We start from the raw sequence: 26,867 nt of genomic DNA, 5'->3' as shown, positions 1-26,867 counted from the left end.
CTCGAATATTTTCAAGTATTTTGTCTTAAATCACGGGTTGGCACCAAAAAAAAGGAGAGAACCACGACAGGTTGAGGTTGGGACCAGCAGGACGAAACAAGCGGTGTCCTCAAGTGGCCGTTCACCATGGACAACGCACACACAAAGACGGTTGAAGAAGTTTACAGCTTTTTTAACGTGAATGAAAGCACAGGTCTGAGTTTAGATCAAGTGAAGAAACAACGGGAACGATATGGACCAAACGGTAAGGGGCTGGTTAACGTCAGTTTGTTGAAAAACAAGTAGCTGTATTCCCCACAGTGTCATGTAGCCTATGAATGGGCCATGGCTTTAGATTTGTAACGGGCGACATGCAGAGTAAAAAGAAACGTTGTTGACGTCATGGTCTGTATGTTGAAATATTGGAGAGCATCATTTTTGTGACTCAACACAAAATCCTCTATTACATTATGTATCTGTGTTGTTGTGCTTCACCACTGCTACAACAGCATGCTATTATTTTAAGTAGTAACATTTAATTAATTGTCAATTTCTCTTTCGGTGGGGGTGTGGATGGGATGATCTTACAGAACTGCCAGCTGAGGAGGGTGAGTGGACAATTGTATATACATGCAAGAAGCCACCTGTTTATGTGTTGAATCTCTTTAATATTTTGTTTTTTTTGCTTGAATTTATCTCTTGTCTTCTAGGTAAGTCCCTTTGGGAACTGGTGATTGAACAATTTGAAGACTTGCTTGTGAGGATCCTTTTACTTGCTGCCTGCATATCCTTTGTAAGTATAACATATTTGTGTAAGAGTGGCTGTTCAGTATTCATTCAACTGATATGTTTGAGGTAGAGCTACTTCTGGTAAAACATAAGTCCTATACTTCCTTTACTACATTATCAAGATAAAGAGATTAGTAGTAAAAGTCTGTGAGCAGGTTGTCACACTCAACACTCAACTCAAGATGAGTTAAGTATAGATAGTATGTAAGTATTTTAGTGCTAGAGTAATGAAAGGTTAATTCACTCTGAGATAAATAGAAGAACCTGCTTAATTTCCTTTAGTGTGGAGGGGAAAAACAGTCAAACTTGGCCCTCTGCCATTTGAACATTGTCCATCTTCATCTCCTCTACCATCTTTCTTTTCACCCTTACATTGATGAGTCCACTGTCGTTTTTTTTCTGTGTACAGCTCTGTCAGCCTACAAAGTGTATATAGTCTTTTGCTGATTGATTGAGTGCCGATTGCAGTTTAGCAAGAATGCTGTTCAAAGTGGAGGAGAAAGGCGCCCAGAATCTGTCTGGTGACACAACCCAGATTAACTTTTTTATGATTCTGTCTTAATGTATTATATGTTGGTGCATTACTGCTTTTGCTCTTGAAGAAAATCTTAAATCATTGCAGCTTCTTTTAGCCTGTTGTTTTGTAGATATTACATTTACATGTCAATAATAGAAAAGTCCACAGTTGAATGCTGACATGTTACACTGGAAACAGATTGTGTCACTTTAGCATGTTCAGTGTTTATGTGGCTTGTGGTTGGAATGAGCAGCATGCTATGTCTAAGAGTGAAAGCTCTGATGATTGAATTTCCTGGTGTTAATTTGCCATTGCACTTTAGAGATGACTAAAACTCTTATTACAAGTCTCACTATTACTTTGATGTCCAGTGTTCATGTTGTTGTGAATACAAAATCACAGATCCATAAATGAACAGAAAAAAATTGAGATATATATGTTCTTCTCACCACTGAGTGGCAATCTCAAGTGCAGTTTTTGTGTGACACAGAGTCAGGTTCACTATCCTGTGGCCCTATTTCTACTCTCGAGGCATGGTGATGACAGCCAGCTATGGTTGCAAAGCTTATAAATCAGTGGTTGTAGTAAGCAACACGCTCTCAATCGCACATGCAGACACATTTCCATCTATTTCAGTGTGACAACATTTCAACTACAAAGTTGTATACCAACATTTGTTTAGACTTTATATTCACTTGGCCGGGAACTGATGGTTGGGACATAAATTATTTAGTGCAATGGACACTTAAAATTGAATTTGACATTTGATTGGCCATGCTTAAATAGGTTGTTGAGTAGAAGATGGGGGGCCATTGGGATTTTGGTTGACACAATTCACTCCTGGCACAGATTCCAAAAGAGGAGAAAGTGGTTACTACATTATCAGTATTTCTGACATGCCTTTCTAACATACTGGCCTCAGTTTCTGCAATACTGGCAGAGGCTGGCTTGAGTTAGATGCTTAAAATCATTATTCCAGATATGTAAATGTTAATGTGAGGTCCTGACACAACTTCACCTACTAGCTAGGTGTGTGGTAAAGCCACTGGGAGGAAGTAAATACAATTTTCTTACCAAAACAAACTTGATAATCAACATTGTCCAGCAAGTGAGTGGCAATGTATCATTACAAAAATACTATAGAAAAGTGCCTGTACATTGGAATCAGAGCTGCCTGAAGCTTATATCATTGTGTACACAACTATTCTAGCGTCACTGCAAGAATGTCAGTTCAATCTGTTACATTCTGGCATGCTTCACTATACTGTGTTTGCATCACATTCTGTGAACTACAGAGTACAGTCAGTTTTGATCATGACATGATATAGAATCCTACAGAAATGAGCATACATTTACTAATTTACAGTTCTTATGTAATACTTTTTATACATAAACGTTGTGGGATATTGTGTCAGACAAGACTGATGACAAAAACTACACTGGGAGAACTAGTTGTCCAACACCACTTAATACACAAGTTGAAAATAGCTTTGACCTTTCTACCTCCTGTTTGTTCCATTCATGTGGATGACGTAAAGTGGTTGGCCACCCTGATATTATCTATTACATATTGTGGTGATTTTGAAAATCCTGTGTATTCTGATTCAGTAGCGAGAATGTCATATTCCATGGAAATTGAGCACCACAATTCAATTTTCAAAGTCTGTAAAGTTTTGCATTGCTTAAGAGAACTGTATTTTATCGTGCAATAAAAATTATGTGACCACACCAAATAACTGTTCAAACTGTTATCCTCTGTAAACACCTCTTGGCGTGGTTATCCAGCGAGTGGGAGTATTAATTTCTGGTTGTGATTTGGAGCTGCAGCCAGTGTTACCTTAGGTCAGGACTTCAGTGCTCCCTGTGTCTCACATTTCAGTATTAATTGTTATCACTAATATATTTGATTGTTAATTTCTTTTTCTGTGTTTTGTGTTTAGGTGCTGGCCTGGTTTGAAGAGGGAGAAGAAACCGTTACAGCCTTTGTGGAGCCTTTTGTTATCCTACTTATTCTCATAGCAAATGCCATTGTAGGAGTCTGGCAGGTAAACACATGTTAACTTTATAAGCGTATCTCTGCATGACTTCTTCCTCCAGTTTGATAGTTGTCACCAAAAGTGTGTTGGGAATGTGCAAGCTCTATAGGATGAGGATTCTTACTGAAAGGGGAAAATAATGCTATGCAAAGAAAAGTGCACTAGAAAAGCTTATAATCATTTTTTTAATCATGAAAGGCAGAAATTTGAAATGCAACATTTCTCATTCAGGCCAAGGGTACAGCATATATCCTATTGGATCTTCAGGGTAAAGACACAGTCACATTGGAAGCCAGGCGTGCTCCACTTCCCCCTCACTTGATATATTCTGATCCCTGTTCATTAGCATACCTTTTCAGAGAAACACTAGCTTTTGCCCTTTGACTGAGCAAGAAAACATTTGGTCTGCAAGGGTGAAACAAAAAAGATGCAGTTCCAGTGCCTCCATGTTCACATGTGCCTGCTGAGCCCTGGCTTTCCCCCAGGATTTACAGTGTCAGTTCCTTTGAGAGGCAGTATTGATTTGTCAACATACACCTTAATTATAGGCAGGAAGCAAAGGCAGCAACAGTCGTGGATGGAGGCACTTATCTGGACACAGAGAAAAACTAATTATCCTTTTTTTTTTTAGACTGGCACCCATGCTGATCAAATGCAAAATGGCCCCAGAACAGTGTGCTATTCCAGAGTTAGTTATGATAGATAGGTGCACCAACTCCTTGCACATGCCTTGTGGAGGGCTAGTCTAGATTAATGCACCCAAAAACGGCTCTCGGCAGAATTGATTGACTGTATACTTGGGATGTCACACTAGGGAATGGGATGAACAATACTGTGATGGGCATGTTCCTGTTAGACATTGACTGGCATGTCAAGTTGTCTTGGAGGCAGCATGGCCCTCTGCACCAATTCCTTTGTGTAATATGTGTATATTAGAGTAGGGGATGTGGATTCTGAGGTGATCCCATGGCATTTTAACACAGTAGAAGAGATTTGCAATTATATGGATTAAATAAGTTTCTAGAGGGTCCTTCATGTATTAGACCCACTAACACGAGTAAAGATACTAAATCAAATTATTAAAGCAGCCATATTTTAATTACCTGATACTTTCCTTGTATTTTGTTTTTGATGTATTGCCAATTATTTTATAGACATTCCCCTGTCAGACATGATGTGTCACTGGTTTCTTGTTTATTTCACATACATCTTACCATACTTTTACCTAGCATTTATGTACATATTCCTAAATATCTACGGGCACCACTGTATCTTGCGGTTAATATCTGCAAATGAGTTAATTTCGCCCATGGAGTCAGAGCTGAAAGATTGAGGGCTCTAGGTCTTGTTCAAGTCTATTTTTCTTGCCCTTGTCGTAGATCCAAAGTGCATCTTTGTTTGTTTAAGTGTTTTTTGGGATAAATGTCTAATAAACTCTTTTGAATAACAATCCCCATGATTGCAAATCACACCTGGTATAGTTGATCAAAGATACCTCGTAGGTTGGGTGGGCCTCAGCTGGATTGTCCTGTTAATTAAATGCTTGTTTAAGGTCCTGCTGAGGCTTGTGTAAATGGGGAGTTGTTAAGTAGCTGGTTGTCCGCCTTTGTTAATGCAACAAATCCTGTTGCTTTTTTTGTTGTCATTGACATGACTCTGCCTGTTTTGAAATTAGTTTCATTGAATTTAAAGCAAGTGTAGTTTTCCATGCCCTCTCTAGCTTCCTCTTAACCTTGTAAACCCTCACCTTTGCTGGCAGCCATTTTAATGGCTTCATGTCCCAGTTGCTATCCCTTACAAAAGACCACAATGTCCTGGGGTGTGTTACCCTGTCTTGCCATGTCTAGGTGAGTGCTGCCTGCCAGCTGGGCTGGGAGCTGCCACTAAACCTGTCCAATCTGAGAGCACTCAGTCAGGCAAGGAGAAGTCAGCACTAACATAAAAGTGCAAGTGAGGAATGATTCAGGAAGGAACTGAGCAGGCAAGAAGGGAACATTTGGACAAAACAGAAAGAATGGCGTTGAAGTCTTATGGGACTTATACTTATATTTACTTATACCAGTGCTTAAAGTAAACAAAAGTCCAACGTTAGCATAAGTCCAAACAATATTTTTCACATCTGAAAAGAAAACTGAGGCAAAAGCTGTCTTCCTTTTTTCAGTTCTTAGCCTTTTGTAACATGTCCCAATGTTTACATGAATTTGCTCCACTGTCTATAACCACATCATGATTTGCACTTAGTTTATTTTTTATTTGTCACATTGCTTATGTAAAGATTGGGCTAAGTTAACTCTTTTAAGTCTATTTTGAATAATTGTGCTTTAGCTGTAACAACACATCTGAGAAGACTGCACAGCCATCTAGTAGGCAATGACACCATTGGGTAGTGAACATAGCATGGATCCATGTCATGAGGGTCGACCGAATACAGTTGGTACAATGGCAAAATGTTACAATCTCTATGAAGAGATGTAATAATGTAAATTGTGGACGTCTTCAAAATCGATACAATATTAAATCGTCAAATCGCACACCCTTATAAATTCTGTTTTTTTTTTTTTTTTCATTTACTCTCTGTGTGAATTAATCCTTTAACTTAATCCTTCTCTACTGTTCAGGAGCGAAATGCAGAAAATGCCATTGAAGCACTAAAGGAGTATGAGCCAGAGATGGGGAAGGTGTACCGCCAGGATAGGAAGAGCGTCCAGAGAATCAAGGCCCGGGACATTGTACCTGGAGACATTGTTGAGGTGGCAGGTAAGATGGAAAAAAACAGGAATGCATTCAGACAGGTTTCATTCTAATATGCCAAATGTTCTCACTTCCATGAGAGTTATTACGACAGGAGAAAATAGGTCAACAACAAAATCAGATTAGAGAAGTCACATTTAAAAATTTGTCAATTTAAAGAAATGTCAGATTTATTATAGATTATTGCTTATTGAATTGATGTTTTTCAACACGCAGATGCTATTGGTTACACTAAGAGATAACATTGGTCATCAATTTTGTAAACACCATCAATAGTGTTATGACGTACTCTTCACACAGTCTAAACACACACACACACAGCTGATGTCTCATCCTGTTCAACTCCCATGACAATTTCAGAATAATGGTAACGCATAGTAAGTAAAGCAGTTATGCAATACAAGAGCAGAGGTCCAATCTGTTCCTGAACATTTCTTGGCTAACCTCAACTTGGACTGGGCCACATATGTTTATGCCTTTTGCGTCACTGCTCCTCATTTCTCTTGGTTTCTGTGTTTTCTTACTGATCTTTGTTTCTTAATGGCCGCTCTCTGTCTTTGATCCCTCTTACATTTCTTTGGTTGTCTTTCATTCAGTCTTTCTCTGTGTCTGTTAATGATGTAGCTTTCTATTTTCTTTCTCACAAAGAAACTGTTAGTAGACAAGGGTCACAGAAAAATTTAATATATTTTCTCTTTAAATATTTGTCTAAAGCTAAAAGAAAGGTTTATGGATTTACCCTCAGCGTTCCAGTGCCTTTCAGAGTCATCGCCGTATTACGCTCTCTTGAGTAATAAAAATTTTCAGTGTAGCTTGAGCAAGCTCAAGTTCTCTTGTTAATGCTCATACTAACTTGTTTTTTGAGAATATAAGTGCAGGACTTAAGACAAAATGATCTTGTATAAAAGTACACGCTTATTTTTAAATGAAGACACAAGGTATCAGTGAGGTCAAAACCTCATTTTAGCCTCCAACAAATAACCAGAAATTACAAATTAAAGCCGCTCTAAAACAAGGACCTACTGTGCTTTGGTCTGCATCAGTGTTTACAATATTGGAGCTTGCAGATGAGAGCTAGTGCTAAACTTCAGTTAATCATCACAAAATACTGTACAGTGACCATACAGCAAAAATGTAAATACTGTATAAAATAACAGAGAAAGCCTCAAGAAAAAGCAAATGTAAAACAATGAACTTATGCATGGCAAAATATAATAGGGGATATCTTTTGTTTTATTTTTTTTACCAAAAGATAAGAACCTTTTCAGACTAATTTCTTTTTTTTTTTACTCCAATAATATAACAGTAATCTGAACCAGGGTTAGACAAGAATCAGAAATGGAAGCAGAATCAATGAAATCTGATTGATGATTTGATGCTCAGCTTTTGATGCTTCTGTTTGCCAATCTCAGTGATCATGTGGCCACTATAGCCTCCTCCTTTTGTTCCCCTCTGACAGGACTTGATCTCAGCACAGACTGTTGCACTTAACATTCATGATAACACTTCAGACATTGTTTTATGTTATAATCCAAGTAGAACCACTGTTTTGTGTTGTAGCAACGTTTATCACACAGGCCATTCAATGTGCCAACTGTGATGTTTTAGTTGGAAAGTATCTGAATCAAACAAACTGCTCTGCATCCTTTATATACACAGTTATAGGATGTGATTTACTGTCTGCGGTAGCAAGCTGTTTGCATAAATATGGTCTTAAAGCTGATAGATGGGCCTCTGAGATCACATAAGTAATGAGGATGGAGTGGATTAACAGATTTTAGTTGCACAGTATGGATCTGTCACAAACTGAAATGAGCAGTTTCTACAGGAGCTTGCATAGTTTCGTTTACTTAGCCAAAGAGCTGTGAGTGCATGTGTTTGTATTAGCCGTGGCAGGACAACCAACCAGTTGACCAGCAAGTTGCAGCATGGGGGCTGTGTAATGCCAGGCTGCAAAGTGTCTTGTCAGACAAGGCATATGGTTTATATCCTTCAAGTACTTTTAGATCTAGAGCTCTGATAATTTTGCTGTCGCCACCTTAGATGCTCCATCAGGGCAATTGTTGTTAAGTGGTCAGTAGACATCTGTGTGCCGAGTGTGTGAAATACACACAGTCCTATCTTTGGACACAGTGAAAGTTGTGTCCACTTCTACATGCACCCTCTTGTCTTCCATGCTAACAAAGATGTTCTTCTGCAACATGTTTTCCCTACAGTATTTGCTTACTTGTCACATTTCAGTGTTTTGGCTGTGTTGCACAAACAGTTTGTTTTGGTGCAGAATAAAACGGGTATCAATGACCACCGTTTGCTTTATCTGATTTTGTGGGCAGCGTATCAAGTGAAACGCCTGCCTCCTTTTTGTATCAGTGGAAGAGTTCTGAGCTGCCAGTTGTAGCAAGTGGTCATTTAATGGTCACCTTTTAAGAGAAAATATTTTTAGATGAGATGTCAATATGGTATCCTTTGGTGCATTCTAATTCTATACCATACTAATTTTATGTTTTAGCAAAATTTAACATCCTGTTGAGTTTGAATTTAGCTAAAGCTATAACCTAATTCACATATTAGGTGTAAAGCAACACCTAACATTGCTGTTGATAAAGGTTCTGTAGCAACTTATCACAAAACACCGAGACACTGTTTTACTGTAGGCAGGTCAAGGATGAATGTGCAGCTGGGGTTTAGAATATTAATTGCTGCAATGTCATGGTAGGGCTGTCACTTTTTAAAACAATCAAGATTGAAAAAAAATTGAAATGACCTGCAATTCGCTGAATTAATTTGAATGCCGAATTTTGAATAAAAAGTGATAGTCCTATGTCATGGTAGCTTATATATGGACATTTTAACGACATGATACAATTAGACAGTCACATTCATTCTCAAATTCGCCAAATGACTCTTCAGGAGTCACGGGCTCCGGCGGTGATTGATAGTGATGGAACCGTAACACCTGGGTGGAATTCTATGATTTTTCTATGATGTGTGTTGATGTTCTGGACATTGGTGCGTGAAGAGCCAGGAGCATTTATTGTTTTGTTTTTTTACAGTCTATGGGAATTGCAGCCACAAATTCTATCCATCAGTTTAAGCAGCGCTCAAACATTGTTCAGTTTGCTTGAGTTTGATGAGAGTGAATTGAAAGACATAAAAAGGAACTGCCGTAACATAGTCACTCCCTTCTGCTTTCTGTTGGTCACTAACCCTACTCTATGGCGTGTTTGTGATATTGAATATGACACACTAGGAAAACGGCAATGGGAAAGGAGTCAATAGCCTTTTTTTAACAGGTTTACTAATGTATAAAAACATGGAAAATACGTGCTAATTTTGGTAAAAAAAAAGGGGTAAAAAAAAAAAAAAACCCTTCAACCCTAAGGGTAAGTGTGAAACCATACACTGAAACCATAAAATCGAGGGTTCTGACCAGATTGCTGCAGCTAATAGCTCATTAGATACTTTGAGCTAACAAGGAGGTGTCCTTCTTTGGTTAAGACACACTTACAACTATACATGTTGATCTTCTCATAAGCTGTCATTTATTCCAGTTGGTTTCCACTTCCTTTTTTGATTGAAGACACTATCAGTCAAAAAAAAATGACATTAGAGCAGGGTTTCCTGTAGCTGTTTGTAGGGGAAATGGGCTACTACTTCTGAAAAAGGGGCTGCCTTGCCAAAAGAAATACGCTTTTATTTCCGGCCTTGAATACATCAGTCTATGGGCGGAGAGGAAATTATGCATAATCTTGAATTTAAAAAAGACCTAAATAGAATTCACCCACTCTCCATAATGTTTTTGTTGCTTAATGTATGCCTGATGTCAGTATGAAATCTTCTGAACTTTCTTCGCAAAATGCAAAAATTTCTGACCATTGAATGTCAGAAAGGGTTGCTCTGCTTAACTGGCAGGAATTTGATAGGTCTTATAACAGTCAGGTATCATGAGTTTAACCTTCATGTACTTGCCAAAAGCCAAAAATGTATTTTCTTTTTTTTTTTCCACACCTCACTTTCAGAGTGAAGGTTCTTGGCTTTCCTGCTTGTCCTGTTACGCCTTGCTTTTCTGTCTTGCGCAGCCCACATAATTGTGACTCACTGTCCCTCAGTAGAGCCATTCATACACTATCTCTTGACTATTGTGAGGTTTCATTAAAACCCCTAAGTGATTCTACTGGTTTAATTGACTCCCAGCACTCCACGGAGGCAACAGTGACAATTCTTTGCTTCTCTGCTCTCTTTTGGCTTGCTTTTGTTTCAGCTTGCAATGCCATAATTGACAAGAGGTTCTTAGTTGCTAAAGTCAAGACCTTGACTCCTGTATCAACAGCATCCTGTGCACAAGGAATAAAACCATGTCCTGTCTTTCTCACTTTCTTTCTCTCCCTTTGATTCACTCTTGCTGGTTGTATTTGACTCAGATGTGTATTACATGTAAGACTGATCAGCTCAGCTCTTCCTGGTTTGTAGTTTATCTTGTTTTGTCCAGGCCTCGGGGGGTTAGGGGGGCAGCAAGACAGGATGTAACATTTAGAAAGGGTACAGATTCAATTCGATAAATAATTTGTGTTCCAGATGGCCACGTGGCCAGATTTCCTTTCTTATGTTTAACAGTGTAGGATGATCTGTCTATTGTCAACACCCATGCTGTTTGTCTCTGTACGTCATCTGCTGCCTGTCTATTCAACTTTTCTCTGCCTCTCACATGTTCAAGGTATTGCTCCATTATTACATTGGAGTTACATTGCATGCACAGTGTCATGTATGTTTGTGCATGTTAAAGTTTGGTCTTGTAATTTTTCCATTCATAAGAGTGGGAGAGGGCTTTATGAAAGATCCCAGAAGGCTGCAAGTCTACGTGCTAGCACATCAGAGAGCCTCAATCACTGAGAGAAAATATACAACCCCCTTAAGACCTCTAAAGTTTCACTGGACCCCCCATGATGTACAGTAAGGCATTGTGCTGTCTGTGCTATAACTCAAATCCAGATTTAAAATGCAGACTGTTCCATGTTATGATGTTGAGTTGACCTTAGCCTTTGTTGTATGGGATAGTTGTCTTCTGCAGTTCACATTTACAGAGATTTATCACAAGAGTTATGACTATACCATCAGTCATATCAGGGGAGGGGTTTAGACCATGGTCAGGATAAAGAGGGAAAAGAAGGGATTTAGACCCTGGCCTGGAAAGGGTATGAAGTGGACTTTACCAACTGATGAAGTGCTATCATTTAAGTTTATGCAGCCTGACATTTGTCCATCACCCAAGGGAACAGATAACAGAGAAAATCCTTTATTCACATGGGAGAAGGAAAGGTCCTATCCCGGAGGCTGTCCACTCTTTCCCAGAAAAATAGGAGCTAAAAAGGGCATGTTCTGTAAGATGAAAGGAAAGATAACGTCACTCTTAGTTGAAACAGCTGCAAATCCCCCTGCAGCAAAGTTCTGAAGATAATTGCTGAATAACTGTATTTGTTTATTTTGTTAAAACGATTTGTAGCAACATTAATAAACAGCAACAGTAATTTCAAATGAATTAATAATTGCAGCTTATGCTTATGTAATTGTTACCGGCCATTTTATGATTTGCTGTTTGTAATGTAGTAGGTTCATTATTCCAAAGAAAGTACATTTAATTTTAATGTCTTCTTGCAGCCAAACTATGCTCTGATCTTATTCACAGTATACAATGATGGGTGGTAAATTGGGAGGTGTTTCACTATTTCTTCAAGGTATGAGGTTTTCTAATTAGTGACACGTTGGAGGAACAGTCCCACAGGGCTTTGAGTCTTTAATATTACCAGCAAATACAGGTCCTCATCTCCTTTGTGTCCTCCCTCATGCTATGCTTGTTCATCTCCTCCACTATCTCCTGTGTGTTAAAGGAGGATCTAGTTTGAAGGCAGACAGGTGATGATGAAGTGGTTTTGACAGCCTCTATTCAACTGGAGGACTATATTTGGTAGTGCAGCTGGTACAGTCCAGAAGCATCACTCACCCTGAACTCAGCATTACTACATGTTACAGTAATAAGATCAATTTTTTAATTATTGGCATAGAAGCAATAAATGTGAAACAATACTGTTTCATTGGTTACATAATTTTTGTGTAGAATTTCCCCACTTCAGTCTCTGTATTAATGGATAAGAGCTGTCTAAAACTTATGATAATGGTGGGAATGAATGAACAGTACATACACAAGGACATGTCATACTGTTTCTATTTCAATTCATATGACATGAAGCGGGTTCTCCTTGCTTAAAACAGAAGTTTTTTATCATTCCCCCTCCCCCAAATCCAACAGCACATGTTTGCAACTGATCAAAATAGTTTTCCCATTTTTGGACGTGTGTTTTGCAGTACTCATCTGATCTCTCTTCCCATTCTCTTCTCTCTTTCTCCCCTCATCTCTTACTCTCTACTCAGAGGGGCACTGCAGAGGCCCATGGGTTGGTTTACATGTCTGTCACCACTTTCCACTGTCCACAGAGGGATCTCTTAAGAGCCTCTGGGTCATTGCTTTATATTGCTTTTACCACCACCCTTTGAAGCTATGTGATGTCTTACTGTAAGCTAAAAGTAACATTTCATTTTGATGCAACTTTGTCATTTTTCGTTGTGTTTTCAAATTTTATTAAAATGTTAGCCCTCAATTTTGGGTGCCATAGGGAACCATAGCTGGCCCATAGTCTTACTGTAATAGTACAGTATTGTACAGAGAACATCATTACTAGACAAGACATATTCTCAGGTAATATTTTTCATTCTTCATCATGGATCTTACTTTTTTAACAAAAAAAATTAATTTGAAAGCTGAAAAGAGTGCAGAATATGGCCTGAATTTTAAATACTTTTTTTCTTCAATCATCCTTATCTGCACTTTTTATCAGCTCACATCAGGCCTTAACTGCATGTAAAAACCATACAAAGGAGCCAAAAAGATACCCTTTACAGCAAAGCTATTAAAAGTCACTGGCTTTAATGGTACTTATCTTCTTTCTGCAAAGGAAGCACTTGTTTGGGATCTGCTATATATCTACATTTTACATTTGTTTTACTAGGGATTGCTAAAGCCTTGTGTTAGTGGAAAGAATGAGCAGCAATCTATTTGTGTCCCGTACAGGAGATGAGTGGAACATTAATTTTTGAATGCATGACACTCTCTCAGCCTCTCCCGAACAAAAAACTTGAGTTTGATTATTTTATTACTCCCATAGGGGGATGAGCTGGGATTACACAGCAGTAGATTTTATTTCCAAGACTTAAGTGTCTGTGTGGTGATTTTTGTTTATTGCTTTTATCTTAAGTATTTTCTCTTTTCATTATACAGTGCGCTAATTTTAGAGGATGTTTTTTTTTTTTTTTTTTTTTTTTTAACATGTGGGACATTTACATGACACCACTCTGCTTTTTTATTTGCTATTACAACTGTGTTTGTACAACTTTAAAATTAACTTAATCCAGTTACACAAGGTATGTATACACCTGTGGTCTTGTTTCATTTACAGATGATTTTAAGTTGTGAAGAAGTACTTACATGTCTCCTCTGCTTTGCTGTTTCTGTCCACAGTTGGGGACAAAGTGCCTGCAGACATCAGGCTGTCTTCTATCAAGTCAACCACGCTGAGGGTAGACCAATCTATTCTTACAGGTAAAACTGTTTCTAAATTTCCTAAAGCTCCTTTGTCTATGTGAGTTTCAGTCAGTTGCCATTATAATTTTGCATTCTGTATGTTTACATAATACTGTCCTTGAAGTTCTTCCTTTTTAGCTTACTTATGTAAACATGTATTACTTGTACATTATTTATTGGCCTGCCTCTGCAACAACTCGCCTCTTCTGATCAACCCAGAAGTAGCAAAATAAGAAGCAGCAATTAATGGTGCATTGCCTTCTTTATAACCTGTAGTCATGATGGATAATTGGGCAGTGAGGTAAATGGAAAATAAGGGGAGAACACTGGGTGGTGGATAATGCATGAAAGAAGAGGTTTATGTGAATCAAGTCCTTAAATCTCTTGTCTTGCTCTGCTGCCTTAATTGGTAGCAAATTCCATGGGATATTTTAGTGTTTCAGCTATTTTTCTCCTCTCTTCCTCTCCCCATTCATGGCCATACGGCCTGTCAAATGCTCCCTGCCTTACTCTGTCAGAACAGTGCAGACCTTGCACAGTTGATTACACACACAAACACACCATCAGATATGGGGTTTGAAAGGCAGTGGCAGTGCAGCATTTGATAATTGTCAGGCCTGTTCAGTCAGCTGCAAAGACTTTTCCACACATCTGCCCAAAGTGTCAGCCAAGCATCACAGCTACCAATTTACTCTCCTGCGTAGGAACTCTCCCACTGCTTACCTCTCTCATATCTTTTGTTTCCTCTTCCTGCAGGAGAGTCGGTGTCTGTGATCAAACACACTGACCCGGTGCCTGACCCTCGTGCTGTCAACCAGGACAAGAAGAACATGCTCTTTTCTGTGAGTGACTCACAAGACCATTTTTGGCTGTTCGTCTCATTTTACACTTTGTTGTTTTTGTTTTTTTTTTTTTTAAATCCTTGCTCTTTTCATCTTTTCTCTGAGCCTGGCAACACCTATAAGGGCAACAATGTTTTGCTGTCGTCATCTTCCTCCTATTTGTTTTATATCCCTCCTTCTCACATCTACTTTTTTTTGCTATTTTAAGATAACAGCACTTCTGGGGAAATACTGAATTATCCAATTACGTCCCTGCTTTTTCTGTCTTACACATGAATGAAAAGTACAAAACAGTTCATGTCTAGACAGATAAAAGTCCTCAGCAGTTTGTTTTTTTTATTTGTTGAAAGGATTTTAATTATGTGCACCTTCATCTACAAAAGAAATTGTCAAATTTGCTTCCAGGCAAAAATTGAAATACATTGCCATGACCCCTTTCACTTGTCTCTACAATTAATTTAAGAAAGTGATGCATTAACTCTTGCTGCATGTTGATTCTTGCTGCATGTTGAATCCTGTGTGTGTGTGTGTGTGTGTGTGTGTGTGTGTGTGTGTGTGTGTGTGTGTGTGTGTGTGTGTGTGTCTTCTGTGACACATCTCAAAGTTGTTTAACTACTTTCACTCATATGCCCAGAAGCTTAATGCATGACATGTTTGTTCTCTACTATCTACTCTACTGTCTGTCTCTACTGCTTTTCACTACTCCTTCACAGGGCACCAACATTGCAGCTGGTAAAGCTGTTGGTGTGGTGGTGGCCACAGGTGGCAACACAGAGATTGGCAAAATCCGAGATGAGATGGCATCAACAGAGCAGGAGCGCACACCACTGCAGCAAAAGCTGGATGAATTCGGACAGCAACTATCTAAGGTTATTTGTGAAGTTCTCTCTCACTGTTGTTTCTTGCCTTTTTGTACTCAGCTATTTCTGGTTGCTCAGAATATATAATGTTGATTTTAATTATGATTAATTGATAACTATTAATGTGATTTTAAATTTAAACTAATGTATGATTCAAGGTTATTTCACTGATCTGTATTGCTGTGTGGATCATCAATATTGGACATTTCAACGATCCTGTCCATGGAGGCTCCTGGATTCGAGGCGCTGTCTACTACTTCAAGATCGCTGTGGCTCTGGCAGTTGCTGCTATCCCTGAGGGTAAGCTGGAGAGCTGCACAAATGCAGATATGTCCTTAACATGCTATTTGTGCTGTGAGACTCCCAATATTGTGCTGCTATTCAGACTGCTGGAACAGTTGGTTGGAAAATCCTATAATCTGGGCTATTTTTCAATACTTCATGCTACAGTGACTAAGGATAGTTTCACCACTTGAGTAAATGAATATAAATGGATGTCTCCATTTTTTTCTGTAACCATTTATCTCTCATGTATGTCTTAATCCCTCTCTTTTCCTCTGTGTTTATGTTGATGTTTCTCTCCAGGTCTGCCTGCTGTCATCACTACTTGCCTGGCGTTAGGAACACGCCGCATGGCCAAGAAGAATGCCATTGTCCGCAGTTTGCCCTCTGTGGAGACCCTTGGCTGTACATCTGTCATCTGCTCTGACAAGACCGGCACACTGACCACCAATCAGATGTCTGTGTGCAGGGTAAGAGAACGGTCAACAATGACTGAGACAGAAGAAACCAGAAACATCTCATTTTGTGAATTTCATTTATTAATTAATAATGTATATATACACACACACACACACACACACACACACACACACACACACACACACACACACACACACACACACACACACACTGCAATGTGAAGGAGCCAACCTAGCCTGCTAGCTTGGGGAATCATAGTCTGTGGGGTAACCGGTCAGAAATCTGCATTTAGAACAAGATGTTAATAAATAATTCAAAGCTTCAACAAATTAAGCTAAGATGTAAAGTTAAAGAACATTTCAACTGGAAAGGAGATCTTGTCATCACCTCTTCACTTGACTGATGTTCGAACAGCAAACATGTTGTCAGCCAAGTCTCTCGCAGTCCTCTCATGAACAATTCAAGTGAATTGCACCTGGCAATTTCAAAATGAAATATTCATCTAATTTGTATCGCATAGGTTTATGGTTATCTATTTATTTAAATTAAGAGGGAATCTGAAATCCTATATCTACCCCCCTTATTTCCCATATTTACCTTACAGACTATTGTTGCTATTGAAAACAGTCATTTAAAGTCGCCTCACTAACCTTCAACAGTCAACTCAGTTCACCGGAAATTAATTTCACATTGTTAGCTTATCTAACAACATTTACACTGGTTTCATAGTAACCAGTGTAAATGTTATTCTCTACCTTGTAGAGTCAAGACATTACATGGTAGGTTTGTTCTTCAGAATGTCAACAGGTGAGAGTGCTCAACTACCATATGAACTTGATAACATTATATAAACATAACAACAGCCGTGTGTCATTAAAGAAAAAATCAGTTATTAGACCAAAATAACCCACCACTCATGATTGTAATCATACTCCTGCTTGATCCTGAGGTTTATGACACAAGTTTTGTAAATTACCCATCATCACAGTTCATGCTGCCTTAGATCTGGTTGTGTAAGCAGACGATTTCAGATCATTTGACAATGATGCTCTCATAACTGGTCCACACAGAGAAATACTGTTATTGTGATTAAAATTAAACTGAGTGATCCATCGCTAAATGCTAGGTCTCAAAAAATTTCTTGGTCTGTGACCTGTGATCTGTTTGTAGGTCCCAAAATTTTAATGAACCCAACAATTAGTATTTAAGTTGTTATGGCCACAAAATGGTGTCAGCACCATGTGTCAATGAGGCAGCGTGTGGCTTGTCTACATCCTCCTCAGGAAAAACAGTACAATTAGCAGTGACAAGCTCTGCTTTGCACCTTGTGGAGATTTTTAAAACCATTGCCGTAGATGGAAAGGGCAAAGGCTGGCTACTTTCCTGACATCTGAGAACTTTTCAAGTGTAAACTTTCAGTGAGCAATGAAGTAACCCTGAAAGCCTTTTGCTGACATTAGGGATTTACTGGGCAGTGAGCATTGCTGACACTGAATAGCTAATAACGGATAATGAAAGATTTAGTTGTACATAGGCAGACATTAAGTAAAATCCAAAACTACATGCTGTGTGTATACATTTACTTTCTCATCCCATATGAGCATGAATAACCTTAGGGTATATGAACTATTATCTATTTACTGACCATGTAAGACTTGCAAAGTATATATGATTTCCCTGTTGGTGTAAGCTCCTTTGTTCCTGTTAGCATCTCTTAATTTTTTGTTCATCATACTTCTCTCTCCTGCTCTGTCCCACCATCTTCCTCAGTACTATTCGTCAGCCTTTTATCTTGTTGTTCCTCTGTTTCCCTCCTCCTTTCTTCCCTCCTCATTCCACTCTCCTCCCCCTTCTTGCTCAGGCAGCATGCTGATCAGTATGCAGTAGTTAGTCACTTGCAGCAGAACCAGCATTAGAGTTGCATAACTGACCTTGTGTTGAAAGATTCTCTCTCGCTCTCTCTGCTGTCTGTCTGGTCTTCCTTTACTCTTCCTTTACTTTTTTTTTTTAATTGAAAATTATGTTTAGCAATTTTGAAAGGTTTCATTTTGGAAACCAGTTGGATGCTATTCCTGGTCATTTGTCAGTCACTGATAGAGAAACCTGTGCTTGATGCATCTGCAACATCTCTGTCCTGACTCTCAATTTTGGGAAAATGAATTGCTTTAGATGTAAGAATCTGTTACGTATGAGTGAATTACAACATCTGACAGCTGAGGTAAGAATTCTCATGCTGTCTAGGGCTGCACATTTAATCGAAATATAATCGAAATCGCAATATGGCCAGGTGCAATATCCAAATTGCAGGAGCTGCATTTTTTTTTGATAAAGGTAAAATGTGTCACAACATTGCTGTGCATTGATAGCACAATAAGCATTGTGGTGCTACAGAGACGCCCCAGCCTACAAATCAAATTCTCCAGACGTACCAAAACATGTAAACATGGTTTTTTGGTACAAGAGTAACAAAAATCCCATCATCATCATTCTTAAATTTTTTTTCAGTGAAAATGAAATGCAAAAACAACCATTCCAACTGAAATCGTAATTGCAATATCTGCCAAAATAATTGCAATATGATTTCTTCTGCATATCTAACATCCCTAATGCTGTCTAACTTCAAAACCTCGATTGGGTTTTTTTCCTCTCACATGTTAAACTTGGTCATGGTTTCCCATATCTGTAAAAATTCTCATTCTACTATGTGCATCTCCACTAAAACAGTTTTTGAATGAATTTTCTAAAGGACCTTAATAAACCAGAGACTGTAACTACTGTCCTTACGCAAAGGTTTTGATACTCATGGTCAAACTATTTCCGCCTTCGTATGATTCACTTTATATAGAGTGTATTCATGAGGAACTCTGTGTCTGCCTTGCTGTAACATGACATTTATGGACCTTCCCCACCAGAGTTCTCAGTGTCTGCTTTGGCTCAGCATTTCATTGTTATACCCTGCTCTATGTTCAAGTGGACTCATGATGTGAAGGTTTCTTTTGGATGGTAGTCTGCTGCCACCTGCTGAAAGCAATGTCCCTCAGCCTCTCAGCTTTTTCCTGTTCATTTAATCCAGAGGTATTTACCCACAGATACAGTAGGGGTGTAGTATCAGTATTAAGTACTAATAGTTTGTCTCTACAATTTTTGTGTTTCTAGATGTTTATCATTGACCGAGCAGAGGGCGAGCACTGTTCCTTAAAGGAATTCACTGTCACAGGCTCCACATATGCCCCAGATGGAGAAGTGTGAGTATTCAGTGTCTTCAGCCTGTTTCCTTTTTAAAGTGAAAATAATGTATTAATAATAAAATTCATCAATCTCATACTACTTAGAAGATATTATTCTAAGATATGGTGAAAATTAGTTTTTAATGTATACCACTGCACAGTTGGCTGACTAGTTGCTTCTTTTCTACATCCATCTTTTGTTTAGGTACCATGATGCAAAACCAGTCAAATGTTCCCAGTATGATGCCTTGGTGGAGCTGGCCTCTATCTGTGCTCTCTGTAATGATTCCTCATTGGACTATAACGAGGTTAGTGGTGAAGATTTTTCAATGTTAATTGGTACACAATCCTTGGCAACACCTGACATGTTTTTCACCTGACATTTGCGGATGAAGATTGACCATTTCTCTCTCTCTGTGTGTCTGTGTGTCTGTCCAGACCAAAGGTGTGTATGAGAAGGTCGGTGAGGCCACAGAGACAGCTCTCACATGCCTGGTGGAGAAGATGAACGTGTTTGATACAGATGTTAAAGGCCTTTCCAAGATTGAGCGAGCTAACGCCTGTAATTCTGTATGTAACCTTCAGTTCTTTAAAGTCATTTCCTTGTTATGAAAACTGTGCTTACACATTTTTCACCTCCTCTTTGAAGATGCTCATTGCAGTTGTGTTTTATCGTATCTTCAGGTCATCAAGCAGCTGATGAAGAAAGAGTTTACCTTGGAGTTTTCCAGAGACCGGAAGTCCATGTCTGTGTACTGCACTCCTAATAAAGCCCGCTCCTCTGTTGGCAAGATGTTTGTAAAGGTAAGAAATAGTCACAGTGAGACTTAATGTAGAGTTTGAATCGTCCAAGGTTGTGACACACAAAACATGACATTACAGGTGTCACTAGATATTGTTATTATTAAAATTAACCTTCTCACTAACCTGATAGTACTATAATGATAATCATGATGGACAATTTAAAAAAAAAAAAGGGGGGGGGGGTTCCTCAGATTTTTGCAAAATATTTAACAAAGTTTTTCTTGTTGAAAGAGTTTCTCTTACAGACTGTTATGTCCTTTCTTTTCATTTGTCCTTATTCTCCTTTCTTTGATTGCTTTTAGGGTGCTCCTGAGGGAGTGATTGACAGGTGCACACATGTCCGGGTTGGCAGTAACAAGGTGCCCTTGACCCCCGGCATCAAGGAAAAACTAATGTCTGTCATCAGAGAATATGGAACTGGCAGGGACACCTTGCGCTGTCTGGCTCTGGCCACCCGAGACAACCCCATGAGCAAAGATGAACTGGTGTTAGAGGACTCCACCCGCTTTATTGAGTATGAGGTAAGAGCTTGGAAAGATTGATTTGGCTGGATTCTGCTTTTGGTTTCTAGGTTCCTCAGTGGTGTGATTTTGTTAAGATGCAATTATTTCTCTTTGTTATCATCCAGACTGATCTGACGTTTGTCGGCTGTGTGGGCATGCTGGATCCTCCCAGAGCAGAGGTGGCAGCCTCTATTAGACTCTGCCGTCTTGCTGGCATCCGAGTAATTATGATCACTGGAGACAACAAGGGTATGTAGAGAGAGTCACATCTGCGCAGAGAATAAAATTTGACTGGCACATATCATTATAGTTTCTGCACAGTGTTAATTCAAGATTAATTTACACACTTGAATTCCAGGAAGCCTTAAGAAGTAAATAATGTTCCCTCATCTGTACTTTAGGAACGGCAGTGGCTATCTGCAGACGTATTGGTATTTTCGGTGAGGAGGATGACGTCTCCAGCATGGCTTTCACTGGCCGAGAGTTTGATGATCTGTCACCTGCTGCACAAAGAGAAGCTGTGGTCAAGGCCCGCTGCTTTGCTCGTGTTGAGCCTTCACATAAATCCAAGATTGTGGAGTACCTGCAGTCCTATGATGAGATTACAGCTATGGTAAGAAAAGGGACATGCTTTTTTGTCATTGATAATCGCCTCTAAAACATTAACATTATTTATCACTTCCTGACCTGGTTTTCACTCCCCCCTCAGACTGGTGACGGAGTAAACGACGCTCCTGCTCTAAAGAAGGCTGAGATTGGTATTGCCATGGGCTCAGGCACAGCTGTGGCCAAGACCGCCTCTGAGATGGTGCTGGCTGATGACAACTTTGCCACCATTGTAGCTGCAGTCGAGGAAGGCAGAGCCATTTATAACAACATGAAACAGTTCATCAGATACCTCATCTCTTCAAATGTGGGCGAAGTTGTCTGGTAAGGATGGCTGGTTTATATAAACACACTCCATTCCCCGTATAAATAACAATCCCACTGACGTACATCATGCTTCTTTTGTATGTAGTATCTTCCTGACTGCGGCTCTGGGCTTCCCTGAAGCTCTCATCCCTGTTCAGCTGCTCTGGGTCAACCTGGTGACTGACGGCTTGCCTGCCACCGCATTGGGCTTCAACCCGCCAGACTTGGACATCATGAACAAACCCCCACGCAACGCTCGCGAGCCCCTCATCTCTGGATGGCTCTTCTTCAGATACCTAGCCATTGGATGTAAGAGGGGAAATTTGGATCATTATTGTGGAAGGACAGAGTGTGACAGATTGTGTGCTGCCTGTGACACCTGAATCTAGTTTTTCCTATTTTTTACTATGCGGATTCAACAAGTGATTTAAGGGAAAAGAACTGGTATTTAATGAGTAATGCCTGCAGATGTTCTGATGTTTCCTTGATTGTTTCTACATAATTGGCAGAAAACTTTAGGAAGCATCAACCATCAGCTTGTAGTCATACAGTAGGGCTTCTGGTTTAATGTCCTGGCAGTGCCACGTAACCAGCACAAAAACTAGCAATTTGTTAGCTCAAATCTACCACATTAGCATGATGTGAACGTACAGTTAATGTAGGTAGTCACAAAAGCGCTCACATGTAATTACAGTTTGCTGTCTTCTCCGGTTCAAGTAACCAGGCATCTGTGTCATTGTGTGCATGTTTGAAAGACATCTTTTTGGTCTGCATCATCAGGTTATGTGGGTGCTGCCACTGTCGGTGCTGCTGCCTGGTGGTTTGTTGCTGCTGAGGATGGACCAAGGATTACCTTTTACCAGCTGGTATGAACTACATCCAAACAACTATTAACTTAACACACGTGAATGCAAAATTTAAATCCATCTGCTGTTTGCTCTGTGTTTTTTTTTTTTCCCCACAAACAGTGATATGACTGAATCATTTTTCACTTCTTACAGAGCCACTTCCTGCAGTGTGCTCCAGAGAATCCAGACTTCCAGGATATGGACTGTAGGGTGTTTGAGTCCCCTTACCCTATGACGATGGCCCTGTCTGTGCTGGTCACCATTGAGATGTGCAATGCCCTAAACAGGTCAGTGTGAGCAAGGTATCTTCCAGCAGGTCCGACGTGTTCAGTAGGATTGCTCTTTAGTCAGCAGAAACAAAAATTTTTTCCAGATATGGCTCTGAATGACGAGCTTGGACCTAACTTCTGTTTTGTTAGTATTACTTGAAGTTTGTGCTACAACATCCTGGTCTTTATTTCCTCTTCCACTTCCACACAAACCATGTGTTTTATGTGGGATAATATGCATACATTGTGGTACTTAGAAGTAATGGCTCTTGAGTGAATTTTTAACAAACGTGCATTTGTCCTTGTCTCTCAGTGTGTCAGAAAACCAGTCCCTGCTGCGTATGCCTCCCTGGGAGAACGTGTGGCTGCTGGGAGCCATCTGCCTCTCCATGTCTCTTCACTTCCTTATCCTCTATGTGGAGCCTCTTCCAGTGAGAAATACGTCTTTTAGTTTGACACATAATGTAGTATTGTGAAATGAGGACATGCAGAGTGAAAAGCGTTATCATGATACAACAACTCTGTCAACCATGAAGCTAAATTAGAGATTTAGTCTGATGTATCTCAAAATTGGAAAAATGTACCATTTAGGCTGAGCCACAATGTGACTTTTGTCTTTTATGCTTCTTTTCAGATCATCTTCCAGATCACCCCTCTGAATCTGACACAGTGGCTGATGGTGCTCAAGATCTCGCTGCCTGTCATTCTACTGGACGAGTTTCTCAAGTTTGCCGCCAGAAACTACCTGGAGCCCGGTAAAGACTTGGAGAAGCCTGCCGGCTCCAAAGGCTGCTCCCTGTCTGCATGTATGGAGGGCATCTCCTGGCCCTTCGTGGCCATTTCCCTCCCCTTGGTCCTCTGGATCTACAGCTCCGACACTAACATGGCCGACATGTTCTGGTCCTGACTGACTTGAGCACAACCTCGACTTTTCCATCCCCCCCCCCCCACCCATCCCCCCCACCCCACTGCCATCACTTCACTCTTTCCTCTCCCTCTCTGCCTTCCCACATGTGCATAGCTAGTGTGTGTGCGCGTTTGTAGAGTTAGTGTGTGTGCTTGTGCGTGCCTACCGTGTGTGTATGAGAAGGACCAACTTTAACATACGAAACGTAACAAATAATATAAAATGTTAACATTGAGAAGTCACCTGTTTTGAGTTGGGATAGGATTTTGTGAATGGGTGAGGCTTTAAATGCGAGTGTTAGAAGACCATCACTCCTATAGCTGTGGACTTCGTTGCTGGTTTGAAAGAAAATATACTGTTGCCATTTTTTTTTTTTTTTTTTTTTTGTTAATGTCAATATTGCCTTTGAGGTTTATATTTTTAATGATTTTGGGAATATTTTTTGTCTCATGTCACTACAGTAACAGGAGATTGTTTTGCTTAGATTCCCTCTTCATGAAAAGAAAATTTAAGATATCAGAAATTAATTGATTTGTACAGAGAATGAACACTATTTTATGCAAAAATTTTTTTTTAATGGCTCTGTAAATTGTTTGACCAGTGTGGCTTAGACATACCGCCTTGATTTATTTTCTAATGTTTACCATTGTGTCTTCAGTATAAACTCAGAACTCTTTCAGAGAAGACCACCTCCATGTGGCAGACGAGGATGGGGAAAGGTTTGGGAGTGAACGTTTGAATGCTCCGCTTAAACAAAAGAAAAAAAAAAAATCCTGAAAAAGAAAAGCCGCATGTCCTGTGACCAAGCATGAACTGTATGTGGATTCTCATTTCTAATTTAACTGTGTATCCTGCCCCCCCTCCCACCCCCCATTGTTAGAGTATAAATTAACTTCATGGATGTTTTGTTTTTTTTTTTTTTTACTATCATGATTTGAAAATAAGCCAGTTTTTCTGCACTGGGCAGAGCACAGCTACCTCAATATGATAAAAGAAATGTTTTTGCTCATCTCTAGATGCTTTTCCTCTATGGTCTTGCTAGAGCGTAACATCTGAGGTGTGCCCCTATTTGCTTGTGCAGAAAACCAAGAACACAAACTTCCTTCACTCTAACACTTTTAAGGATATATATTGTTTGTATTGATTGACATTCATTAACTTTATTTGTGTTTTGCTCTGGAGACAGAACTGGTTGGGGATGATGTATGTTAATTACCATCTCCATGGCGTTTGATTCAAAGGACAGTAATATTAAAGTCTTAAGGAAAAAATACTAATACAAATACTCCAACTTGAACTTGGATTGCAAATAAGAACCCAAAATGTTGTTTTTTACTTCAAGGAAAAATACACTTTTGAAACCTTTGAATCAAAGTGTTTTCTGTCTTTATTTAATAGATTGAGGCCAATGGTTATCAACATTATTCATATCCAGTGTTTTTGTATGTGCATTATACTTGAATACAAATCATTTCAGACATATGAATGCTTCAGTTTTCTTGGCACAACATGACGGGAAGGAGATATTCACAACACAGTGGGACAGATCTTGTGTGAATTTGACTTGCAGGCTTTAATATTTGAAGATCTTAGTTTGTGTTGGGCATACCATACTTTGTGGTAGTGTATACGTGTTGGGTCAGAGCCCAGTCAACTGCACTAATCCTGAGAATCCTTTTGTATGGAAATTTGCAAGTGTGAGAAAAACCCCTGTCTAAAGCATGTGTTTTTTCGGGGTAGAAGCCTGGGTGTGTTTGTGTTCCACTTAACAACTGTGTGCTTTCTTCCTCAATGCCTTCCATTGGCTCCCCTGTCACTAGAGTGAGTATCCATTTGTCTTCATACATACTCTAATAGATGCCACATCGCCACAGTAGAATCTGATAAAACAAGGACACAGCTGAGATGTTTTGAGTTTTTTTTCTTTTTAGAGAAACCTTTTGGGAAATTATGTTCTACAGGCAACTTAAGACATCAGGGAAATAAAAGAAGTTTTAAATGTTAATCTACCTGTCAGGTATGCTAGGGAATGATTATGGGTTGCCAATTCTTAAAGAAAACCAGGGAAACTTGGCCTTGATGTTGACCACATGCCACCATTGTGAATGTCACTGTGTGCTCTTCTTTTCACCACCCTGACACTTGCTTATATTCACGAAACCGATACCTACTCTTGATCACATCACAGAAAAATGTACATTTTTTGAAATGTAAATTGGTCATGGAGTTTTTAATTGTTTTGTACTAACGTCATTTTTCTCTCCCTTTTTAGGTTGGCTCTCATAAAAAGCTTCATAAAACTTAAAGAGTGGGCTCAGAGGCTGGAGTTGTCCTACCATCCAGCATGTGTGCTCACTCTAACCTCACACACCTCAGACACCATGATGACCAGCAGTGTGTGTACCTTTGCACCGACAAAAAAAAAAAGGACATGTTTTCACAGTAATAAGACCAAATACGTAAGGGTGTATACTATATAAAGTGGTTGGGCTGGAAACATAGGTCCTTGGCCCCATGCACCACAACACATGAACACAATTATACCTCTGTGTGCAGATGCTATATCAATATGACACTATTCCAGTTTTGTGTGCAGGGAAGTTCTCGACACCCTCAACGTCCCTTCTTGCATGAAGAATTTGTTTCCAACTTTCATGGTAGCGTAGAGAATCTTTGAAACCACTGGGTTGAATGGTCTTAGCTGTACATCAGTGTACAAAAATCATGCATGCGTTTCAGCTGTATGTAGGCTTTGCAATTTGTATTTATAGATTCTAATGTATAATACTCCAATGACATATTAAGATGGTTTTAAGATGGATATATATCGTAGATATTGGGAAATCACTGTTTTTATTGTAACGGTTTGGGTAATTTGCACAATATTAGACAATGAGAAGTGACTCATGCTGAACCTGACTGTGCTCTACTTGAGTTTGATTTTTAATCCCCTCCCTGTTAACTGCTGTGGGCCGATCACTGAACCATTTACATTCTGATGAATTAGTCCTTTTGAAATGAGGACTACAGACTGGTTATCCTGCAATACAACAGTGTTCTCCTGTTTTCATATAGCCTCTGCATTATTATTATTATCATGTATCCTTATCAACTGCTGTAAAACTGTGATCTAATGTGAGGGGGCCTGTGCAGTCCCCTCAGTAACTCCTGGTCGAAGAACAATATTAACCATGTGTAAAAAGACGATCATTATTGAGGATGAATAATGATTGTAGATGCATTACTGAGGTTGTGGTTTCAGGTAAATAAAATAATATAGTATTTGAA

General features: G+C 39.4%; 1 protein-coding gene across 2 annotated transcripts; it reads left to right on the top strand.

The window, feature by feature from the left end:
• Nucleotides 1-126: 126 nt before the first annotated feature.
• Nucleotides 127-26,867, top strand: LOC111238950 (sarcoplasmic/endoplasmic reticulum calcium ATPase 2). 2 transcript variants are annotated; one of them, XM_022768686.1, is made up of 24 exons: nucleotides 127-244; nucleotides 570-587; nucleotides 690-772; nucleotides 3,226-3,330; nucleotides 5,940-6,078; nucleotides 13,643-13,723; nucleotides 14,462-14,547; nucleotides 15,261-15,416; nucleotides 15,566-15,707; nucleotides 15,993-16,159; nucleotides 19,266-19,354; nucleotides 19,542-19,644; nucleotides 19,775-19,906; nucleotides 20,021-20,140; nucleotides 20,443-20,661; nucleotides 20,769-20,892; nucleotides 21,045-21,256; nucleotides 21,353-21,573; nucleotides 21,662-21,864; nucleotides 22,336-22,421; nucleotides 22,557-22,690; nucleotides 22,986-23,103; nucleotides 23,307-23,427; nucleotides 25,852-26,867. In XM_022768686.1, the coding sequence occupies exons 1-24, from the start codon at nucleotides 127-129 to the stop codon at nucleotides 25,863-25,865; spliced, it is 2,991 nt and encodes a 996-aa protein (XP_022624407.1). In that variant the 3' UTR covers nucleotides 25,866-26,867. The 2 variants fall into 2 exon arrangements, with proteins under 2 accessions (XP_022624407.1, XP_022624406.1); XM_022768685.1 differs by lacking the exon at nucleotides 25,852-26,867 and having other exon boundaries at nucleotides 23,307-23,638.

Source organism: Seriola dumerili, unplaced genomic scaffold, assembly GCF_002260705.1.
Source record: "Seriola dumerili isolate Sdu_G_001 unplaced genomic scaffold, Sdu_1.0 BDQW01001815.1, whole genome shotgun sequence".
In the NCBI taxonomy this organism is placed as follows: domain Eukaryota; kingdom Metazoa; phylum Chordata; class Actinopteri; order Carangiformes; family Carangidae; genus Seriola; species Seriola dumerili.
The sequence above is the reverse complement of the archived record's forward strand: the minus strand, read 5'-3'. Positions and strand labels throughout refer to the sequence as shown.

Excerpts from the sequence above, each read along its gene's own strand:
- LOC111238950 (XM_022768685.1), top strand. The coding sequence starts at position 127 with ATGGACAACGCACACACAAAGACGGTTGAAGAAGTTTACAGCTTTTTT. Across the intron at positions 3,331-5,939 it reads CCATTGTAGGAGTCTGGCAG|GAGCGAAATGCAGAAAATGC; the intron begins GTAAACACATGT and ends TCTACTGTTCAG. Across the intron at positions 13,724-14,461 it reads AGACCAATCTATTCTTACAG|GAGAGTCGGTGTCTGTGATC; the intron begins GTAAAACTGTTT and ends CTCTTCCTGCAG.